The sequence below is a fragment of the Vespula pensylvanica genome, chromosome 16, assembly GCF_014466175.1.
Source record: "Vespula pensylvanica isolate Volc-1 chromosome 16, ASM1446617v1, whole genome shotgun sequence".
In the NCBI taxonomy this organism is placed as follows: Eukaryota; Metazoa; Arthropoda; class Insecta; order Hymenoptera; family Vespidae; genus Vespula; species Vespula pensylvanica.
In genome coordinates this window covers 2,308,276-2,329,753 of record NC_057700.1, presented here as the reverse complement: position 1 = coordinate 2,329,753, position 21,478 = coordinate 2,308,276, and the positions used below count along the sequence as shown (strand labels likewise).

Genomic DNA, 21,478 nt, shown 5'->3' with positions numbered 1-21,478 from the left:
TCGCTTTATCTCGAAGATTAAACTTTTCTCTCTAATTTATTTTTGTTAATTCTTTTTTCTTTTCCTTTTTTTCTTCGTTTTTTGTTGCAATAAGTTCTCTTCAGATTTGCTAATTAGTTTTGCATAACACCAAGTTCGATTTATTTAATCCTATCTCGTTTTCATACATGTATATATACTCTACGTACATATTCTTAGATTATTCTTACTCGATCAATTATCCTGTTCGTGTTTCGTAAGTCGAGAGATTGATGTATATATGACTAGATAAAATTTCAATCGTCTCTCTGCAAGCTTTTGACGCAATGTACAATTTACAAGAACTATCTTTTTTTATGTGCGAAGAAGGATAAAAAGAAGAAGAATTAATGCAATAGTAAACATTATTGAATAATAAAATAATATAAAAAATATAATTAAATAATGCATTTACCATTAATTACAATACATTGTTACAGATCTGATATCTTTTACCGAGACTTGACCTACTATCATAGTGTTATACTTGATCTAATTCCATTCTCTTTACTGATACTACTATAATGTATTTACTGATCTTGACTCTCTCGATATATATCTGTGTGTGTACGTTCTCATATCCTGAATTAGAAATATTTATTTGTATATATATATATATATATATATATATATATTTTACACAATTAACATTTACTTTAAAATTGATTAATATAATATATAAAACGATCTAATTTGAGATGAGATAACAGGTGACAAGAAAAAAAAAAAAAAAGAACAGGATAATATATTTATAAAATCCAATAGTAACATTTGCCGTTGCAAAAATTACACTTACATGGCTACGGTGTTGTCCTTTAATAATAGAAAAAGAAAAAGAAAAAAAAATTATGTAACTAATTAACGTGTACATTTATTAATACATTAATATCTAATGCAGTTTTGTTCTTTAAATTGGTATAGTTCATAGTTTTATTTATTTATTTATTTTCTATTTTTTTCTATATTTCTGGTACTGCGGTAATAGAAATGATTTTCTGACTTAAATAAAACTCGGTTACGCACTACGTAGACACCTGTTGTTTCAGACTCAATGAAGTTCGTTCGTTAGGTGGGGGAGAGAAACCGTTCTGTGTGGAAGCAAGCTGTGATTCCTCAGCAGTGGTGGTACATACACAAGACTTAAGGTAGAGGAGGAAGAGGTAGGTATCATAGATAGATGTCGACCCGAGGACCTACATTCACCATCATCATCACGAGAGATGCCTCGAATGCCGTGGACACGTACGTACACATATAAATATACTTATCTATATATAGGTATATTACATACATATACATAGATATCTACGTATGCACGTGTTCATCTCCTAGAGACGTGTTTAACTCAAATACTAGCGCGCCTATCTTCGTTTTCTTAAGGTAATCGTGTCCGAGTACAGTCACCACCGACAGGCTTAGTGTGTCGTTTTCGAATTCCATCGTTCAGAGATTCCATTGGAGAAAATAATCCTTTCCACATCCAAATTTTCTCCTACGCTACGACGTTTATCATCTCTATTGGTGGGGTATATAAAGTGAGATTAACAAAAAAAAAAAGCAACGAAAAAATCGAAAAAAAAAAATCACCATCGTCGTCATCGTCATCGTTATCATCATCCTGAAAATAAAGAGTAAAGATGGAAAGTGGTAGATTCCATCGTTCTTAGTGAGACTAAATATGGTCGTCTCTAACTTAAGAAATGTAGGTCTCTCTCTTTCTTTCTCTTTTACGCAGGTAGAAATTCTTGACAAAAAATTTTACAAGATCGCTAACTCGTAATATTAATAATTATGACGTTTGTAAAGTTCCTAACAAAGCGGAGAAAATATTTCCAATATTCGTGTTTACATTTATTGGAAATAAATAAAATGAAAAATATGCTAAGTATTGATCGAGTTAACAAAAAGGGCTTGCGATGGAAGTTGGGTGAATGAGATTTTATTATATATTTGGAAATTAATTGCATTTGTCCCTTTTTTTTATTCTTTTATGTGAAATGTTTATGATCTTCCCGTATTTTTTTCATCGAATAATGTACTTGTATTTCTACTATCTTATTTCATTAAAAATATTATTATTAATAATGTAATGAATTCTTTTAATACGAGCATTTACATACCTTGTTTTTCTCTTTTTTTTTTTTTTTAAATTCGTGACCTCAATCTCGACACAAGTTGCGCAGATAAAATTAAAATCAAAGTGTTTATAGGAAACTTTAATTATAATAAAAAAGAAAATATTAGAATTCGTATAATTATTAGTTGACGATCTAATATAATTTTGATTATTATTTGTAATATATGTATCTAAAATCGATTTAATTGCTATTAAGACAATATTAAAATTTGTCTTATCTATATATAATGTTACTTTATATTCTAATTAATATATGTTAATGTCGAGATAATATATAAAATTATCTGGTTTTTGGACATGATTTTTGCAGAAAAAATTTTTTTTCAAAAGTATGTGAACAATTTCATGTAAAAAAAAACTTTTTCCTCAGAATGAGCTCTTGTTCAGTAAAATCAGTGGAAAATTGCGATCATGAGAACTCGTGGTGTAACTTTGCATATGCATAGGAAGAGAACCCTCTTACTACTTAATACTTTTAAAGCACCATTGATTTCATCCAATGAACGAGTTCAGAAAGCTGAACGTTCAACGAGCGCCCATCATATTCCGGAAGTATTTAAAAATAATAGATGTTTATCTAACAATAACGTTCGTCCATTAACTTTTACATAAAGATGTAAGAAAAGAAAAAACATATTACAACAGGCTGTAATATTTAAAAAAATATCTCTTTTTTTTTTGACACGTCTGTTTTCATTTATTTAAAATCATATCATATCTTATAGTTTAAACTCTATATTATTATTATTATTATTATTATTATTATCATTATTATTATTATTATTACTACAAGCATATGCAAGAAGACATACATTTTACTGATAATTTCTTGTTCGAAATATATTTGTGATAATATTTAAAAGTATCTATAATCATAATTATATATAGTATATATATATATGTATATATATACATATGTAAGTGTATATATACATGTGTATATATATATATATATATTGTAAAATTGCGGGGAACCACTTATGACGACGTACTTACAATAGCTTGTAATAAATTTTCGCTTATGTTTTTATGATATAGGGGAAGAATTATTTATATTTAATTAGAGATTACTATTATTTCTTTTCTCTCTCTACAAAGGTATTAATTATATAAATAAGTTCTCACACATTTAAATTCTCTCTCTATTACTCTCTTCACGAAACGTACAAACAAGCACGAATGAAGATTTGCACAGTATTTTATTGACAAAAATATAAAATAATCAGTGAAAGTTGGATTCTCCTACATCATTTAAAAAAATTGAATAATGTAAGCGTATAAACAATAAAACGAAGTAAGTGTATATACTGTTGTGTTAAGACCCCACACAAAAAGGGGGGTAGGAGTTTTGAAAGGTAATCGATTATGCAACTTCTATATTGAATCAGGAAATCTGGTCTTTATTTCCAAAAATATCTCACCCACTTCTGGAACTCAGCCCAAAACTGCCTGTAAATACAAAATAAAACCTGTGAGAACTTCCCCCTGTGGTCAATGATAATGAAAATTTTACATCTCCGTCACGTTGGTCTACACGAAAGCCTTTTTTCTTTTTTGTAAAACAAACTAATCTTGTTGAGATTATACTTATTTAAGTTTTATAACTCTTTTATTTTTTTTTATCTTTCTTTCTTTTTTTTTTTTGGTAATACGATACGAACCTAATCACACGATATCACATAACGTCGAGAATTGTCAATTTTAAATAACAGGGAATATACTCTCGAAGAAAATACAAAGGAAATAATTATACGTGGTTCGCATATAGATGTATGTATCTTTGTTAAACGCTCATTAATCTTATCTATAATAAATTAATCTGAATGCCACACGCAAGATTATTTTTGTTAAACGTTTACGTTTTCCTAAACATTTACGTAGAATCTACCATCATATTATTTGTTACACAGGGTGTGTTGTACCTCGACCCAATTGCATCAGCACACGTTGTCAATCAAAGAAAATATACATTCGGAATCATATGATGAGCCCTTTTTTAAAGAATCAGATTTATTTTTCAAATCAGCATAAAACTTAATACAATAAATAATATTACAAATAGTGTAATGCATTCGCGTAATAGAGCGTAGTAGTATGCCTCCCGACGCAAATGGGTCTCTAAAATGTTTTATCCGCTATGAAAGAGATAGATTTCACAGTATGCGCAGTTGTGTCCATTCAGGGTTGTCATTGTAAGCTTGTAAATACTTTGTTAACTAAAGTCGATAGTAAAGAAGAGAAAAGATATACATATATATAATATATATATATATGTGTGTATATATATATATATTCGTACATATACATATATATATATGTGTAGTAATAAAGACCACGATTAAAAGGTCAAACATTTTATTGTATATGTAGTATGCACCTGGGTTTTTTATTCGGATATACAAAAATTCATACCATCTAAACTTTTGAATTTACATCTCCTGCGACAACGCTTGTGATTAAAATACCCCTTCCAATACCCAACTAAACCTCTACTTAAACAAACAAGTTGTAATCGCGGTGATCGAAGCATCGATGAAAAACCGTCGACGACGGAATGAACTTTACAGGTAGAAAATGCTCGATTAGAGACAGACGAGATAAAAATCTTTAGAAGAAACTTAAAAATATTGACAATGATCAGAACTATGGTGCAGTAAGTCCATGGATGCATTTGAATAATGCAAAATCTTGACCTGTCACAATGATATGTAAAATGCAAGCACATCGTGCCTGTCGCTCTATAGTGATGGTAGGTATTTTAAGTAATACCATTAACGTAATATGAATACTAGTATAGTAAAAGTTATAACAGTCGAAAAATTAATAGTTTTCGTAGAGTGATAGCGATAGTACTGCTTTTGGTATAATAGAAGTAATAAGAGTAGTAGTAGTAATAGTAGTAGTAATAGTACTAGTAGTAGTAATAGAGTAGTAGCAGCAGCAGAGAGCAGCAGAATTAAAACAGTAGTAATAGTAGCAGAGAAGTAGCAATAGTGTATTAGTAGTAGTAGTAGTAGCAGTAGTAGTAATAGTAGTAGCAGTAGTAGTAGTAGTAGTAGTAGTAGTGTAGTAGTAGTATAATAGTATGGTAATGGTAATGAGCGTAATGGGTATATAGCGGTGAATGGTAGTGTTGCTGGTGTTTAGTGTTAGTTTTGTGGTGTGACTGCAGTAATGTAGTGTTGGTAATAATGGGGTGTGGTAATGGCGCTGGAGTAGTGATAGTGTATGGGGTGTAATTGTTTAATGGCAGTAATAATAGTATTAAAATGGTATACTAATAGTATTCTTAGTACAATAGATAATTATTCTTGTATACCTATTCTCATAATCTGCTATTATCAAATGAAATTAAGATGACAACCTCAGAATATTTTGGTAAATCACGTTTACATAAGCAATACAGTTCACCAACTCACTCTGTGTATACTCACACACCATGAGAGATCAGATGAGAGCTCCTTATTTTCACTTACTTTTTATTTTTTTTCGTATTATAATGAATTTTAGCCAATGGACGTGCTTAGATTAAGTCAGCGACGTTCAATGGCATCTCATCTATGTGGGTGTTGTAGAATTGCTCTATATCTTTCAGAGTTCGCTTATCGTCCTCTGTAACGAAATTAACGGCTACACCTTTACGGCCGAAACGACCACCGCGACCAATTCTGTAACAAGTTATGGCTTTGTAAATAAAGATTACTCTAAAAACTATAACGAAAAAAAAAAGAAAAAAAAAAAAAAAAAAAGAAAAAACCATTTAATACTCTATTAAAAAATTTCTTATGTTATTCAAAATGTAATTACAACCTTATTATTTATCTGAAAGATAATTTTTTATAGATGTATATCGATAGATAAGTTATCATTAAACAAAGAGCGAGAATTGGTTATCGAGCAATAACGTTTAAACAAAAGATAATAGAGTTTAATGTAAACTTCTAAACTATTAAATTTCTCAGTCCTTTGAAATATGGAAATTATAATATGACAAAATATAATTTACCTGTGAATGTAATTTTCTCTATTGGAAGGTAAATCATAGTTGATGACAAGAGACACTTGTTGTACATCGATACCACGTGCCAATAAATCAGTTGTAATAAGAACACGAGATGAACCAGTTCGAAACTGTCTCATAATAAGATCTCTTTCTTTTTGATCCATATCTCCATGCATAGCAGAAACCGTGAAATCACGGTGATGCATATTATCCGTCAACCAATCGACCTTACGCCGTGTGTTACAAAAGATAACCGCCTGAGTAATGCTCAGTGTATCGTATAGATCACATAAGGTCTCCAATTTCCATTCTTCACGTTCAACGAAAACGAAGAATTGTTTAATACCCTCCAACGTCAGTTCTTCTTTCTTCACCAAGATTCGAACTGGATTTCGCATAAAGCATTTGGAGACATCCAATACATCTGCTGGCATTGTAGCAGATAATAATATCACCTGAAAAAATGAATAATATTTTTTTTAAGCATAAATTTATAAATATACATGTATCAAATATATACCCCAAGTATTTGTGCGATCTCATTTATAGATATATACTCTTGAGGAAACAGTATATGTATATATAAATATATATATATATTTGTCATTTGGATGAGACACTGCGACATCATACGTGACATATGCATTGGTAAAATGTTGAAAATTATGCTACTTTTTGATTATGTTATAATCTATCACTCTGCTAATATGTATAGATATATATGTGAATTATCATAATTCGTATCTTGTATAGGGCGTTTTAACTATATTGAGATGACAGTAATAGTACCATGTATTACTCCTAATATTAAGTTATATCAATGTAATGAGAAGATCTCAAAGAACAAATGAAATGTATCAAATCTGTACGATGTACCTGTCGAGATACCACTAATATAACGCACCTGTATTTTATAATACATTTATAAACTTGACTATAATAATGTATGGCTATACTGCAACTTTTCGTCTTGTATGATTTGTTGACTTGTCCAAAAGACATTTTCTAATAATTGAAATAAAGTCAACAATTAGAAGACAGTTTATATAACTGGTCTTGGAGTCGAATAAAGTTTAAACGTACCTGCACTTCTTGGGGTAATAACTTGAATACATCATGAATTTGATCTTTAAAACCACGCGAGAGCATCTCATCTGCTTCATCCAGAACAAACAGTTTAATGCTACCAGCCCTCAGTGCTCGTCGACTGATCATATCATAAACTCTGCCTGGTGTACCGACTACTACGTGGACGCCTTGATCCAATTTTCTCATATCTTCACGTACATTGGTGCCGCCGATACATGCGTGGCATTCTGCATGCATAAAATCTCCCAAAGCGATAACAACTTTTTGAATCTATGGAGAAAAAAAAATAAAAAATAAAAATCAACATTACATATTGTTTTATATCATATTTTATATAGATTTTTTCTTATTTTTTAATTAATTAATTTATTTTGTTTATTTATTTATTTATCGAAATAAGAAAAATATGCGAACTCACTTGTTGTGCAAGTTCTCGAGTTGGAGCTAGTATCAATGCCTGACACTCTTTAATGTTGGTATCAATTTGTTGAAGAATAGATATAGAGAACGTAGCAGTTTTCCCGGTTCCTATAGATTACAGTCAAGATTTTTCTTATTATTATCTATGCATCAATATAATCTTTAAAAATTGTAAATAATAAATAAATATCATTTACCTGACTGGGCTTGAGCAATAACATCGTGTCCCCTAATACAGGGTAGGATGGCACGTTGTTGAATAGCAGATGGTTTTTCAAAGCCATAAGCATATATACCACGCAAAAGTTCTTCTTTAAGGTTCATTTCATCGAAATTATCCACAACCTAATTAATATAGAATTATAGAATGTACTATAAATTTCTACAATTTATTTATAAAACAGCACAGATACCGATCATAGTACTTTTGCACAACGTTAGTTCGTATAATATGACGTTAACACTTACAACTTCCCAGTTCGATTCAATGATTCCATCGGGCTCCATGCCTGGAGGCCCATTATACGCGGGTGGTTCACTTTCGCTGGGTCCATTTTTGGAGTCTCCTGACCATTGTTCATCGTTCCTACAATTTAAATACAAACAAGCTTATATATATAATAATAAAGTATGTTGACATCAGTCGATACAATTAAAGTAAAGACGTAATCAATAAGAAATCACTGTTCATACCAAACGGTTGAAAAAAGAACTTATATACAAAACAAATGACCAAATAAATAAAAAATTACCTAGTTGTATATTTAGGTTTAAATACATATCCTTACACCAGTAATATTTGATATTCTTAAGGTATTCTCAATAACAAAGACAAAATTACAAAATGTTTGTCATATCTCTTTACTGAAGAGATATTGATCATAAAGTATGTGTAATACAAACTTAAAATACTCTATCTAAAAAGTGATATAAAAAAAAAATCTATATGCACTTCTAATTAAAAAAGTGACCTACTGAGAATAAAGAAGATAACAAAATATCTAAATTCAATGTAATTTTATAGAACATAAACGAAAACTCGTAGGTAAAAAAAAAGGGAAAGAAAAACAAATATTTGATGATCACTCGATGGCTGCTGCACTGACAGTGACTCACGCGTACGTATGACTAAGGAATGGTCGACATTTTATCATAACTCATGCAAACTCAAATCATTTAATTTCGTTCAATGATTAACCTAAATCGGGTAAAATAATCGGACGCTTATCAAAAAGCATTAGATCATAATGTGAATTTCCTTACGTAAGACTTAAAGGAAATTAATGGATAAAACTGTAGATTTTTGGACACGTCGTGCGGCACGCGGAAATTTCTAAGAAAAATCGCGACTATTTGCATATATCGGAAATTCGACGATAGATATTCATTCAACGTTTACATCGTTATTTGAAACGATCGTATCGTTCTTGGCATTACGGGAACGCTATGGGTGATAGGAAAAATACGAGTTAATATTGCAAACAATGTGACAAAAACGAATGCACGCCATGTTGTCAGTCTCGTGCTCTCGTGCATTCGTCGTTTGCCGCACTATTTTTCGTAAATGTAATCCGAACGAATGCCGTTCTATCCTCTACCGCACGAGATCCGCAATAATTCGTAATAAAGGAAGATTTTCTATAGGAAAAAATTTCGCATGATTAACGCGATTATCTATGAAAAATCGAACTTACCTTCGTTCAGATGTATGCGACATGTTCCACTCACGGTAGGTCGACGGAAAGGACGAGTTCCTATTGCGTCACAAGGAATATTCTTGTGAACGCCGCACAATGGCGCTGCGAACGGTTCAAGGAAAATTGACAAATTTTTACAATAACACCTAAACGTTCTATCACTTATATTACGATCTAAGTTTTTCTAACTATTAATTTCCTTCTATTGCGTATGTGTTATTCTTCCGAGTCTCGATGATTTTTCATATTATTTTTCTTCTACGGCGGACACTGCGCGCAGAGGGGAAGTTACGTCGATTACCCAGCGTACCTAGCGCCAATTTCGGAAGACGTCTGTTTGGTGCGAACAGTGGAACGATCAACAAAAATGTAAGTTTATTCTTTAATTTTTTTTCAACTTTTATTATTCAACGTTTCTTTCAATTTAATATTATCCGTTGATATTTGCCCGAAAGATAGGTTATCTGATTAACTTTAAATTTACAAAGATTTTTATTTCACGTATTTTTACTTTTATACGACGACAGTCGCGCCTTAATATCGTTTAAATACAAGAATAGCTAAATTACGATACGGCAAATGTTATTTTATTTTAATCGAGTTTACAGCCTGTTTTTCTAATTAATTAAAGGTAATCACGTTTATGTTGACATTTAGTGTACGAAATAATCGAATTTTGACAAAAGTTTGTAATATATATGTCAAAATTATTTACTTTTATTCATTTTGATCTTTACTGCAATTATTATTATTATTATTATTATTTTTTTTTTTTTCTTAACTTTACATCATTTTTTGATTTGAAATATTTGATATATTAAAAGTAACATGTTTGAAAAAACATTCTTAATTTTACTTTTTCATTTATTTGTACATATTGGATTTCTGTTATATCACTTTACAAAAGTATATAACATTTTCCTTCAAGAATATCAAATATAATAATTAACAGTATAATAATGATATATTTGATTCAACATTTGAAAATATTTAACATTTTTTATACAACCATTAAAATGAAAAAATACTTCCTCTCTTTCATAAAACTTTAGGCGAACACCTATTGCACTGATATGATAATTCACTGTTACTTTTACACATTTTATTGCAGGCCTATATAATTTATAAAAATATGTTGTTTTCTTATGTGTATATATATATGTGTATGTATGTGTGTGTGTATATATATATATATTTGCGTGTACAATAATGTACACAAATCAGATTTCCAATATAAAATAGTTATGACACAACATAGAGTATTGCGAGTATTTAGATTTTTGCATTATATACATACACCTATCACATCATCGTGTACATTCCATATTTTACATATTTTAAATATTTAGATTTACATAGTGCAGATTCACATATATATATATATTTTTTTAATATATATATTAATAATTAGATATATATTCTCTAATCATATTTTTAACATTTTCTATATATAATACATTATTATAGATTTATTTTCAGTCAACAAGATTTTATATATAATATCTAAATCATAAAATTGATATAATCTATAATCAACTCCATTTTTAAATTATATATAACTGTAAATCATTTTTATAAATCTTTACATAAATGCACAACCGAGTATGAAGAATAATACTGCGATCGGAAAAATGACGTACACACCCATTCGTGGGTGGCAAACTGAAATTAATAAACTAATCTCATCTGGATCTAGATCTATACCATCTTTAGTTGGTATTTCCACGATTACTCTATCAGGTGACATTAGATCTAATGAAAACGAGCATTCTGTTTGATTTATGCAAGACTTAGTAACATTTTCGTATTGAAAAGTTGGTTTATAGATATCAAACAGTGCATGTATATCGTTTGAAACAAAATCGTTATCGCTATAAAAAATATAATAATAATATCCATCCTCTACAACATCATGTTTTGTCTCCATATGTTTTCCATTAACTAAATAATCAACATTAATACATTTTTCAGAAGGTTCAAATTCTTTAGTCAAAAGAATGGAGCCTTCATAACAATTAAATAAACCATTTTCGAAACTAGATACGGATGATGCTTCATCAGAATCAATTGTATTTTTATCTGCATTCCCACCATGCTTAATACCTTGATCGAGTAATGAAGGTGGTTTCACAAGTTCTTGATTTCTTTTTACTCTAATATTAACTAGGTTATTTTCTAATTTTTCATCTAAATCTTTTTCTACATTGTCATTATCATTATGTTCCATATTTAATTCCATTTTCAGCCTTTCAATTAAATTTTTATGGTTTTCTACTTGTTTTTGATTACGAATATCCTGATTATGAATTTTTGAAGCTTTTTTTCCTATACTTTCATTTTCGCGTTGTATAATCGTGGATTTTTTTTGTAATTCTTCTTCTTTTTGCAACTTTCTCTCTTGTCCATTAAACATTTTATTAAACCATCGCTTAGACCTAATTTTCTCAATAAATTCATTTTCTTTCGTTTCCTTCAATGTTACAGGTACTTCTATCGTATAATTTTCAGTTTCTTTCATATTAGTAACTTGCAAATTATTTAAATGCATAGATTTATTTATAGCTGCCAAAAATTTCTCTCGATTAGTGTCATTGAGATTATCTATCATCTGTTTAATGTATGTTTCATTAGAATTTTGTTTTGTATTATTTTTGAAAGCTTTGAAAATTTGCTGATTCATAGTTTCAACAGAATTAATTTCCTTCATATGCGTTTCGTATGTAATTTTAACTTGATCTGCCTCTGGTAAAAACATATCCGATATACGCTCTTTGTTTTTATTTTGTTCCAATATATCACAAGTACGTAAGTTACGTTCACCTTTCACAACTAAAATAGAAGCTCCTTGAAATCTAAATATGAATAATTCAAAAATCTCATTACAGTGATAACTACCATAGAAAGATATTTGATATTATCTTGTATAGGTGTAGCCATAATATATCTTATTATAAATATTATTTAAATATCACTAAATTTTCTATATTTCTAATTGCATATTTACCTTGAACATACAGAAAGTAATACTGTAGCACCTTTGAGTAAATAAAATCCCCAATATTCGAATGTATCATCCGGTAAATTCATACTCTTTTTTAATCGTATATGTTTTTTATATGACGTTATTTCTGGTCTATGCGACATTTGGAATGCATTAAATGTTGCATTCATTTGTAAAGTATGTTCCTGATAACAATACAAAAAAAATATAAAATTAAGAATATACTTTTTTATTAAGAAAAAAATTAATTTCATCAAAGTATATAACGTGCAGAGAAGTAGAGAAGGTATTACTTGTTATAGATAAAAACACAAAGGCTTTAATAAAGTACATGCAAAAAGAAAATATAAAAATATAAAAGTTTAAATATTAGGTGCAACATAGTTCTTACAGAACAAAATATTGTTGATATTCCATCATTGACCTCCAAAATATCAGATTCTGTAACAGCGTATGCTACATTAGCATAAAAACTGTGTCGCAGATAGAGAGGGATTAGAATAAGCATCGATGGTAGTACGGTTGTCAATGTACAAAAAACTAATACTCTTTTGATACCATGCATTTTTATGTTGGGCCTATAAACATGAAAGGTACGATTAAATAATTAGTATCTAAAGTTGTCATTGTGTTAGAAAAATTCTTTCTATCTTAAAAAAGGAAAAGATTAAAAAAAAAAAAAAAAAAAAAAAAGAAAAAAAGAAAGAAAAAAGAAAGCAAGAAAGAAAGGAAACGGAAAAAAAAAATTAGACATATAAATATAAGTTTTAATAAATTGTATATATGCGCTAATACGCTGCATGCACGTGATCGTATGTGTGTGTATATATATATATACACATATATACATATATATATGATTGTGTGTTATTAAAATTGCACATGCACGCGTAAACGCATACATACGTAAACACATTTATATATGTATGTATATTTTATTATAACACACTACCGTATTTATAAACACAAAATTATAATCGGGAAAAACAAAACAGTTTTGTAATAATCTTTGAAAACGTAGTTATTTGAAGAAACCCCTTTGTGGAAACATGTGTGCAATGCTTCAACATAGTAATTTACTACTGTACGTTAATAGCATGCGCAAGAAAAAGGCACCGATTAATAACTGTTGTGTATTAAGTGTAAACAATACGTACATTCTTTCGAAAACATACTTTTCTCCTTATATAGCTACAGTGACTGGTAATTTCTCCTCCTACTCATCATTTTATCACATTTAAACCGTATTATTTCTGAATCGTTATTGGATGACATCTTATCTCTACGTGTCACGATATTGACTAAAAAAATATTTAAGCAATTGCCCATATATGCATTTCATTTATCTCTTCTTCGTTGCATTGATTGTGCATTTTAAAGATGACCTTGCTCGATGCTTTCTAAGTCGGTAAATTTAACGAACAATATTCATTTTAGTAGAACTGAAAATATTTTTTTGTTTTTTTTTTTTTTTAATATTATAAAATGTTATATATTATCTAAAAAGATTCTCACTTTCTCTTTTTATATATAAACATCACACACATGCACACACACACACACATATACACATATATGTATATATACATAGCTCTAGAAGAAAATAAGTTTTATTATATATACATACGTACAATAAGATAGTATGGAATTAACATAAGAAGGTGATTAATAGTTTTTTAAATAATTATATTGGTATAACGCTAAACATATTTAAGTTTGCATATATAATTAAGTAATATTAACGTTAATAATTATATTCTATTATTAAGAATTGAAAGATATCAAGCATTTTATTTGCACAATTGGCCATGAACTAATCATTTATTTTGTTCGATCGATAATTGATATTTCCAGTGCCATCTAGTAGCAGAATGTACGAACTAATGGTAAGAACTTGGTTAGGTGATAAACTGCATTTCATAGATATATATATATGTGTATCTAAACTACTTGTAATCTTTTAACGCTAGATGTCGCTGGAAGTCATAACAATAGACCACTTTGATATATATATATTTTTAATTGATATATATGTATATAGTAATTATTTATATATAAATTTATAAAGATTTTGTTTATTATGAGCATTATTAGATCGTTGGATTAGATGAATCGATAAAATTTCATTAATTATTTTATGTATATATTAATGGTTAATTTTAAACAATATACGAATTAAATATCAATATAATATATTTAAGTATATTTAAACGTATACAAATATCGAAGTTTGAAATGAAAATATAAAATTTTCTAATATTTTAATAAAATGAAACGTGGTAGATGCGGTAGATCAAAGAATAAAGTTCTTTTATCGATACAAGATGTAAAGATCCATCGATCCTTCCTAGGACTGCTTTAAATATCGCGTGCTGTAGAATAAATTGTCCAGAAATTTTAAAGCCATGCTGCGTGGGATTAGGCGACACAATAGGCTACCAGTTACAAATCACCAGGTACCAGTTACCAGTTATACCGCCTCTATCGCTTAACTTATGGTTTAAAGCTCAGCCATAAACTGTCACAGGAAGATATTTAAGAATATCAAATTATTTTTATTTATGAAATCGATTTCTCGCTCATACTTATTTCAATTTTATTTGCTCAACAATACACGTTGCATTAAAATCACGTATCTGTATTTTTTTTTCTTTACGATATACATAAACATTAAAATACATTAAATTGTAAGTATTCACGAGAATCGATTTAACAACACGTATGTTAAGTATTCTAATAATGATAAAATTACTTCATACACGCAATTATCGAATGATGAACTTTTTAACGATTCGAGAATTAATTAAAACACTTTCACGAAAAATATCCGGCATAAAGGAATAACATGTTAACAACAACAATCGAATTTCCGAGTTTTTTTTATTTTACGAGTGTTTCGTATAAAACGAAAGAAAAACATAACAAAAAAATAAGAATTCTTTCTTTTTTCTTTCTCGACGGAATGAAAGGAAATAAAAGAAAAAAAAGCTATATTATAAAAGTAAAGAAAACGTGACACACAAAACGATGGATGTTGTAAACGGGTCGCTAGAGTGGATTTGTAAGCGCGTGTAAGAAGTAGCATTAGTGTTGAAAATTTTCTGTGAAATCACGTATTCGATTCCGCGGACAAACGAGAGCAGGTCGGGTCCGATGGGGTATTAAAGGCTCGAAAAAAAGGGGGAGGGGATGAGAAGGAGAGGGCGGAAGAGGTCGAAGGAGACAACAAGGAGAGGAGAAACTCTCTTGATCTCTCTCTTTCTTTCTCTTTCTCTCTCTTAGATCCCAGTGAACATAAATGTACCGTGGCCCATACATCACGAGCAGTCTTCCTTTACCTCCTCTTTTCAGGAAGCAGCACAATGCTGCTACTACTGCTCTCCACCATTATAGAAGGTGATCCGAGCGTGTGCTTCTCTGCATTGGTGCATTGGACACGAACTTGCTATTGTGTCGGTGATTTCGAAACGAGAGAGAGAGAGAGAGAGAGAGAGAGAGAGAGAGAGAGAGAGAGAGAGAGAAAAGAAAAGAAAAAAAAATCTTCGTTCTAACGAAAGGTATCTTTCGCCGAGGTCTTCATTAGAAGAACCTATGGTAACCTATAAAATATTTTTTGCGGTGTGTTACTTGTAAACTTAAAGATAAAGAAAGATAAAGGAAGATACTAATTGATTTTAGTTCTCTTTTTTTGTTTGTTCTTTCGTTGTTTTTTATTTTTCTTCTTTTGTTCTGTTTTTCTTTTTTTCTCTTGATTTTTTTTTTTTTTTTTTTTTTTTCTTATACATACACATATGCATTCGAGATTTATTTCGATATTTTACTTTGACGGATGCATTTGTCACGCGAAATTTCGTTAGAAAAGATAATCTATGTTATAGTTATAGGTATCGCGGTCAAGGATGAAAAATTCGATTTACCATGGTATCCCAAAATTCTTCAATGTTGAAAGGTCAGGAATTTTCCAAGCCGACAAATATTTTTTTCACGCTCCTTTCGCGAAGCGAAATCTTTCATTCCGAGAAGATTTTTAACTTTACGTTCGAGATTTCCCTTGATATTTTACTACTTCGATTAGAATGTTATGCCCTAGTGAAAGATTATATCGTTGTAAAAGATAAATAGTATCGTAGTATATATCATGAAATGCGATTTATCATCGCTATTCTGAAACAAAATTTTTTCCTTTCTTTTTTTTTTCGTTATCGAAACCATCGATAATTTTTACAAGTCGGATAAATATATTATTTTTTCATTTTCTTTCATCGAGACGAAAAGAGAGAAGGACGCAATATTCGTATCCATTTGTTCGACGTAATTCAAGGTCGAATTGGTCGGAAAATTCGGGTGAATTTTTTTCCCTTTCTTTTTTCTGTTTTGTAGGCGTGACGCTTTTTTCGACGCCTCTTTCTTTCTTCCTTCCTTCTTCTCTTTTTTTTCCAATTCTCTTCGTTTCCCTTTTCCTAATTTTCACGGTGGATTGCGGATTGTGGATCGTGTCCGTTGTATCCTTAAAGACGCGCACTCGTTCGGTTAATTCCTGCGGTTAATAATTTCTCTTCGGACGTTATCATCGTTGTTGTTGCCATCTTCTTCTGGAGTTCGTGCTTCCTTTTCTTTCAGGTTGTCGACCGACGTGTCTTTCCCCTTTCCTCCTTCCTCTTCCCCACTTTCAGCTTACAACCCTCCCCTCCTCATTCCATCCCTCACCTCCCTCTTTAAATCTTCTACCATTAAGGTTTCCTCTCTTCTCGCGCGTAAGCGACGAGCGACGTAATTAGCACCAGTTCAATCCTTTGTGTTATTCACGGAGCGTCGAGAACAAGATGATTACCGGCTCTCTCTCTCTCTCTCTCTCTCTTTTTCTTTTTCTCTCTTTTTCTCTCTTTCTCGTGCTCTCTATGGGGCCTTTGCCAGGCGTTGCCAGCCTGTTCGAAAATGAAAAATCGTGCCATCCCACCCCTCGTTTCTTTGGGTATCCGTCTTTTGTCCTTTGAGAAGGCCGAACTCGCTCAGACCTAGGCCCCCTACGAACGCGTTTCTTCTTTCTATAGTAGAATATATCGTTCCTTGTTATTTCCACTTTCTACGAGAGGAATTTAACTAGAACTCGAGAAGATAATAGACACATATATATATTTTTTATATTCTGTCTTGATGAATTTGTAGCGTCGTATATTAAAAATATATCTAGATATAATTCTGATCTATGCCTGCATGATAATGTGATATTATCTGATACAAAAAGTATATACCTATATATATATATAGCGTGTAAGGTTTTGCACGAAGAAAAGTTTCTATGGAAATTAACGGTGTTAATAAGTTGGCTTGATTGAGACAACTCATCCAATCTTCGATCTCTATCGATCGGCAGCTTCGATCATTCTCATGTAATAATCATCGTTCGTTCGGGATAGAAACGGTCAGGTTCGGGACGAGCAAAAGGTGCACCGTGGAAGGCGAGAAGAAGGAAAGAAGTATCAACTTAGCTTTTTCTCGTCGTCTTTTGCTACGTTAGGGAACTGCAGGTAGAGCAAACACGGAACAAAGGGAGCCTTCTGAGTGACTTGCGAAAGTCTGTCTCTTCTCTTCGAAGCTTCTTACTCGTTCTCTTCTGATGCCGTTCAGAGTGCACCACCATGGTGCTCATAAAAGCCGCGACAAGGAGAGGCCCCTTCACCATGGAAAAACTCGATCGGAATCGGACTTGCTCTGCGGCTTCTCTGATTCGCCATGAAGTCGACAAGAAGTCGAGTAAGATGCCTTGTGCTACCGTCTTACTCTCCTCTCTCTCTTTCTCTCTATCTCTTTATTTCTATCTTTCTCTCTCTTTATGTCTGTTATTCTTATTTAACGACTTTCAATTAACTTTCCGACCAATTTGTTTTTAGATTTTTTTTTCTAATCGTACTTGGCTTGATTTTTGTAAAATATAGTTTTATGTATTCCAGTGTGCGAAATGAATTTTCAATACTTGGATAGATTTTTGGATTTGAAAAATGTAGGAAAATAGATTTTTACATTTTCTTTTTACTTCAAACCTTTTTTTATTTAATGATATGATGTTAATGATAACAAAAGTGAGATTTCTAATACGACAAATGCAGAATTTCTATATCACTTTTTTTTTTTATAGATATAAGAAAATTATAAAAAAATAATACATATATATTATTCTCTCCTATATGTTTATTTCCTATATATTCATTTCAAATCTTTCATAGATGCGTAACGATACATAGATATCTGATGATCAGATCGCAGATAGAAACATCCAACTGTATAATTGATTTTCACGTTGTTAATAGTTGGAAGTATCGTGGAATTTGTCAAGGGAAAAATTTTATCTTTTGATCTCGTTTCTAGGCTCGTTATCGAATCTTTACACCTTGCTTCTAACCATTCGTTCTGGTTCTTTCATACCGTATAACGTGTAGATCCGTTTTTAGAGGGGGCTCGGTTTGGTTGCACGGTTTGTATGAAAATAGTTTTTCAGCTTTGAAAATAGGAAACAGTGGGAGTGAGAGAAGGCGGGGTGCGAACGAGGAAGGAGAAGAGGAAAAGGAGAAGAAGAGGGAGAAGAAAAAGGGGAAGAGAAAGAGGAAGGGGAAGGTTTGGAGAAAGCATGGAGTAGATCGGTCGAAGATAAAAAAGTCAAATGCCGTACGGCGTCAGTAAGGATGTCGTATTCGAGGAAAAGGCAGGAGGACCAAACCGGAAAGTGTTTCGAGAAGCGTTAGGTAACGTCGTAAATCGTTAATCGTCGGTTTTCGACTACATTCGTCTGAGAAGGAATTCTATTTCTTTTTGAAAACGGACCCGTTTGCCGCAACCCTGACTGAACCCCCCGCAGACTTTTACCGTACTGAAAAATATGTTACTCTATGGCCACGTTTTCCTTTTGGCAACGTGCCTTCTATCTTTTTGTAAAAAATAGCCCATTGGAACAATAGACAACGTTTAGCTTCGTCTATGAGAGAAAGAGAGAGAGAGAGAGAGAGAGAGAAAAAAAATGAGGAGGTCAGTTTCACGGGCTTGTAAATCCAACGACCCAAACGACACATTATAGCTTTATTACCGACTTTTCTATTTCTTATACATGCACCCTACGTCGACATAGTGTTCTTTCTTCTATTTTTTTTTCTTTTTTTTTTTGGTCGAGTACTTTTTTTTTTGGACACAAAAATGTCGAAAGTCGCCCGACTGGAGACTCGATGTCGAGATATGTACATATATAGGTGTATGTATTTGTTTATTAACGATCTAAGATTTGTATGCAAGAAATATTATTATTTTCATATAGTTACCTAAGCAGACGATTTTAATCTCATATTATTCTAATGCAGATGGTAATCCTCGTAGATTATTATAAATAATGAATATTATTATAGTTATTTTTTTTCCAATTACATTAAATATAATCATCATCATCATAATCATCATCATCATCATCATCATCATCATCTTTATAATCATCGTAATCATCATTTGAAATTATAGTCAATCATATCGATAATTTGTCAACGTGTATCATTATCGATGTTAACGTTTATTATCCTCGAATCGTTAGTAGAGAAATTACAATTTGCTTAAATAGTCAGAAACAACGGATAGTAGTTCTGGTATCGTCGCGTGGTCAACTTTTTAGCCTTGAGCCATTTATGATATAAAGAGAGAAAGAATCATGGTTGTGTTCGTTAGGACAAAAGAAGAGAGAAGATTATGAGAGGAAAGAGAGTTTAATAACATCGTGGGCCTAGGCATAACCGAAGACCAAGAAGATCAAGGGGACTAGAGAGAGAGAGAGAGAGAAAGAAAGAGAGAGAGTCCCTTGTGGGATATATATAGCAATTAGGCCGGAGAACGTCTCTATCCTGGCCTTAGGCGGCCTTTCCGGCCATGATTAGAGGATATGCGTATACGGAGGGGGGTCTCTTTTCTCATCTTCTCTAGCATTCTCTTTCTCTCTCTTTTTCTCTCTTTCTGTCTCTCTTTCTTTCTTTCTATCTTTCTTTTTCTTTCTTTCTCTTTCTCTTTTAGCCGCTATAAGATTACGTCGCCTCACCCTTTTCTCCATTTGCCGCGAGACCAATAGATTTCGATGTTTATGAGATCGTAAAATCCAACATTTTCGAAAGCCATACGAGAGAGAATATCGTCCTGGCAAGCGTAAAAGCTTTACTCGTTATGTAGAGTTACTATAGGATCAATGTGTGTGCGTGCGCGCGCGTGTTTCCTGTGTAAAAAAAAAAAAAGAAAAAGAAGGGAAGAAAAAAAACGTCCTTTTTATAAAATGATTTTTCTTTTATCTCTTTTTTTTTTATTTTTCCTTCCTCTTTTTTTTTACTTTCTTTTCTTCGTTTTCTCTTCTTTTTTTTCTCTTTTTTTTTTTTACGATTAATAATTCTCAAATTCATCGAAAGATCCTTTTTTTATGTCAAGTTCGTTCGAGTCACTCGCATAAGGTATCTACTTACAAATATTTTATATATATATATATATCAATTGTAGAGGTCATTGTGTCAAAACAATTTATTATCGCTTACAGCATTATTATTCTTTTTATAAGACTTAAAATGACTCTTTGATCTTTATGATTTGTGTCAAAAGTTCATTTATAGTTTCTTTTTTTTTATGCACATTCTGACATAATGTATCTATTCGTATGTATATATATATATATATATATATATATATATATATACATATTTATCAATTCCATAAAATCGTCGTTAATTATCGATAGAGATCAACGTGTCAAACAAATTCATTATCTCTGAAAGAAAACATAACTCTTCCTACAAGAGATACGTAATTAGTATCTCAAAAAAAATCTGACCGAGATCGTAAGCGAGAAGAGGTATCACGGCGATAATTATGGTGTTCGTTACGAGACGTTCGAAATTCCGTTTGGTGGGGTCAGCACGCGCTGCTCTTTCAGGTCTGGTCTGCATAGACAAGAGATATTTTCTATCCACTACACACAAACCTACAAACACGCTCTCTCTCTCTCTCTCTCTCTTTTTCTCTTTTAACTCTATCCTGTTCTTTCCTTTTCCATCTGGTAAAAGTTTAAAGTCAATTCCAGGTAGGGATCGGTCCATGCATGCATC

At 31.2% G+C, this 21,478-nt stretch overlaps 3 protein-coding genes and 1 long non-coding RNA gene across 11 annotated transcripts in view; 1 reads left to right on the top strand and 3 right to left on the bottom strand.

The window, feature by feature from the left end:
- Positions 1-989: 989 nt before the first annotated feature.
- LOC122634873 lies at positions 990-2,314 on the bottom strand. Its single transcript, XR_006328497.1, has 2 exons — positions 1,606-2,314; positions 990-1,533 (listed from the first exon to the last, which is right to left on the bottom strand). It is a non-coding gene; the product is annotated as an uncharacterized LOC122634873 (long non-coding RNA).
- A 1,021-nt stretch (positions 2,315-3,335) lies between these two features.
- LOC122634870 (eukaryotic initiation factor 4A-I) lies at positions 3,336-9,499 on the bottom strand. 2 transcript variants are annotated; one of them, XM_043824274.1, is made up of 8 exons: positions 9,362-9,499; positions 8,136-8,253; positions 7,865-8,012; positions 7,666-7,775; positions 7,242-7,517; positions 6,162-6,613; positions 5,632-5,823; positions 3,336-3,604 (listed from the first exon to the last, which is right to left on the bottom strand). In XM_043824274.1, the coding sequence occupies exons 1-7, from the start codon at positions 9,382-9,384 to the stop codon at positions 5,679-5,681; spliced, it is 1,272 nt and encodes a 423-aa protein (XP_043680209.1). In that variant the 5' UTR covers positions 9,385-9,499; the 3' UTR covers positions 3,336-3,604; positions 5,632-5,678. The 2 variants fall into 2 exon arrangements, with proteins under 2 accessions (XP_043680209.1, XP_043680210.1); XM_043824275.1 differs by having other exon boundaries at positions 3,535-4,371.
- Positions 9,500-9,598: 99 nt separating this feature from the next.
- The window catches only part of LOC122634866 (transcriptional activator cubitus interruptus), a 109,384-nt gene continuing 97,504 nt past the window's right edge, over positions 9,599-21,478 (top strand). For 2 of the 3 annotated variants that reach the window (XM_043824263.1, XM_043824261.1), the window contains exon 1: positions 9,599-9,733. The gene's annotated coding sequence lies outside the window, so the exon portion shown is untranslated. The remainder of the gene's footprint in view (positions 9,734-21,478) is intronic. The other variant, XM_043824262.1, reaches the window with a different exon arrangement.
- LOC122634869 lies at positions 10,824-15,997 on the bottom strand. Of its 5 annotated transcripts, none has more exons than XM_043824270.1 (5): positions 15,993-15,997; positions 13,523-13,525; positions 12,757-12,943; positions 12,369-12,550; positions 10,824-12,216 (listed from the first exon to the last, which is right to left on the bottom strand). In XM_043824270.1, coding segments are annotated over exons 2-5 (1,641 nt in total). In that variant the 5' UTR covers position 13,525; positions 15,993-15,997; the 3' UTR covers positions 10,824-10,946. The 5 variants fall into 5 exon arrangements, with proteins under 5 accessions (XP_043680205.1, XP_043680203.1, XP_043680204.1 ...); XM_043824268.1 differs by lacking the exon at positions 15,993-15,997 and adding an exon at positions 13,997-14,154 and having other exon boundaries at positions 13,523-13,807; XM_043824269.1 differs by lacking the exon at positions 15,993-15,997 and adding an exon at positions 13,997-14,153 and having other exon boundaries at positions 13,523-13,765.

Excerpts from the sequence above, each read along its gene's own strand:
- LOC122634869 (XM_043824270.1), bottom strand. Across the intron at positions 12,551-12,756 it reads TATCAACAATATTTTGTTCT|GAACATACTTTACAAATGAA; the intron begins GTAAGAACTATG and ends TATTGTTATCAG. Across the intron at positions 12,217-12,368 it reads TTACTTTCTGTATGTTCAAG|ATTTCAAGGAGCTTCTATTT; the intron begins GTAAATATGCAA and ends ATTCATATTTAG.
- LOC122634870 (XM_043824274.1), bottom strand. The coding sequence starts at position 9,384 with ATGTCGCATACATCTGAACGAAG. Across the intron at positions 8,013-8,135 it reads TTGAATCGAACTGGGAAGTT|GTTGTGGATAATTTCGATGA; the intron begins GTAAGTGTTAAC and ends TATATTAATTAG. Across the intron at positions 7,776-7,864 it reads TATTGCTCAAGCCCAGTCAG|GAACCGGGAAAACTGCTACG; the intron begins GTAAATGATATT and ends TGTAATCTATAG.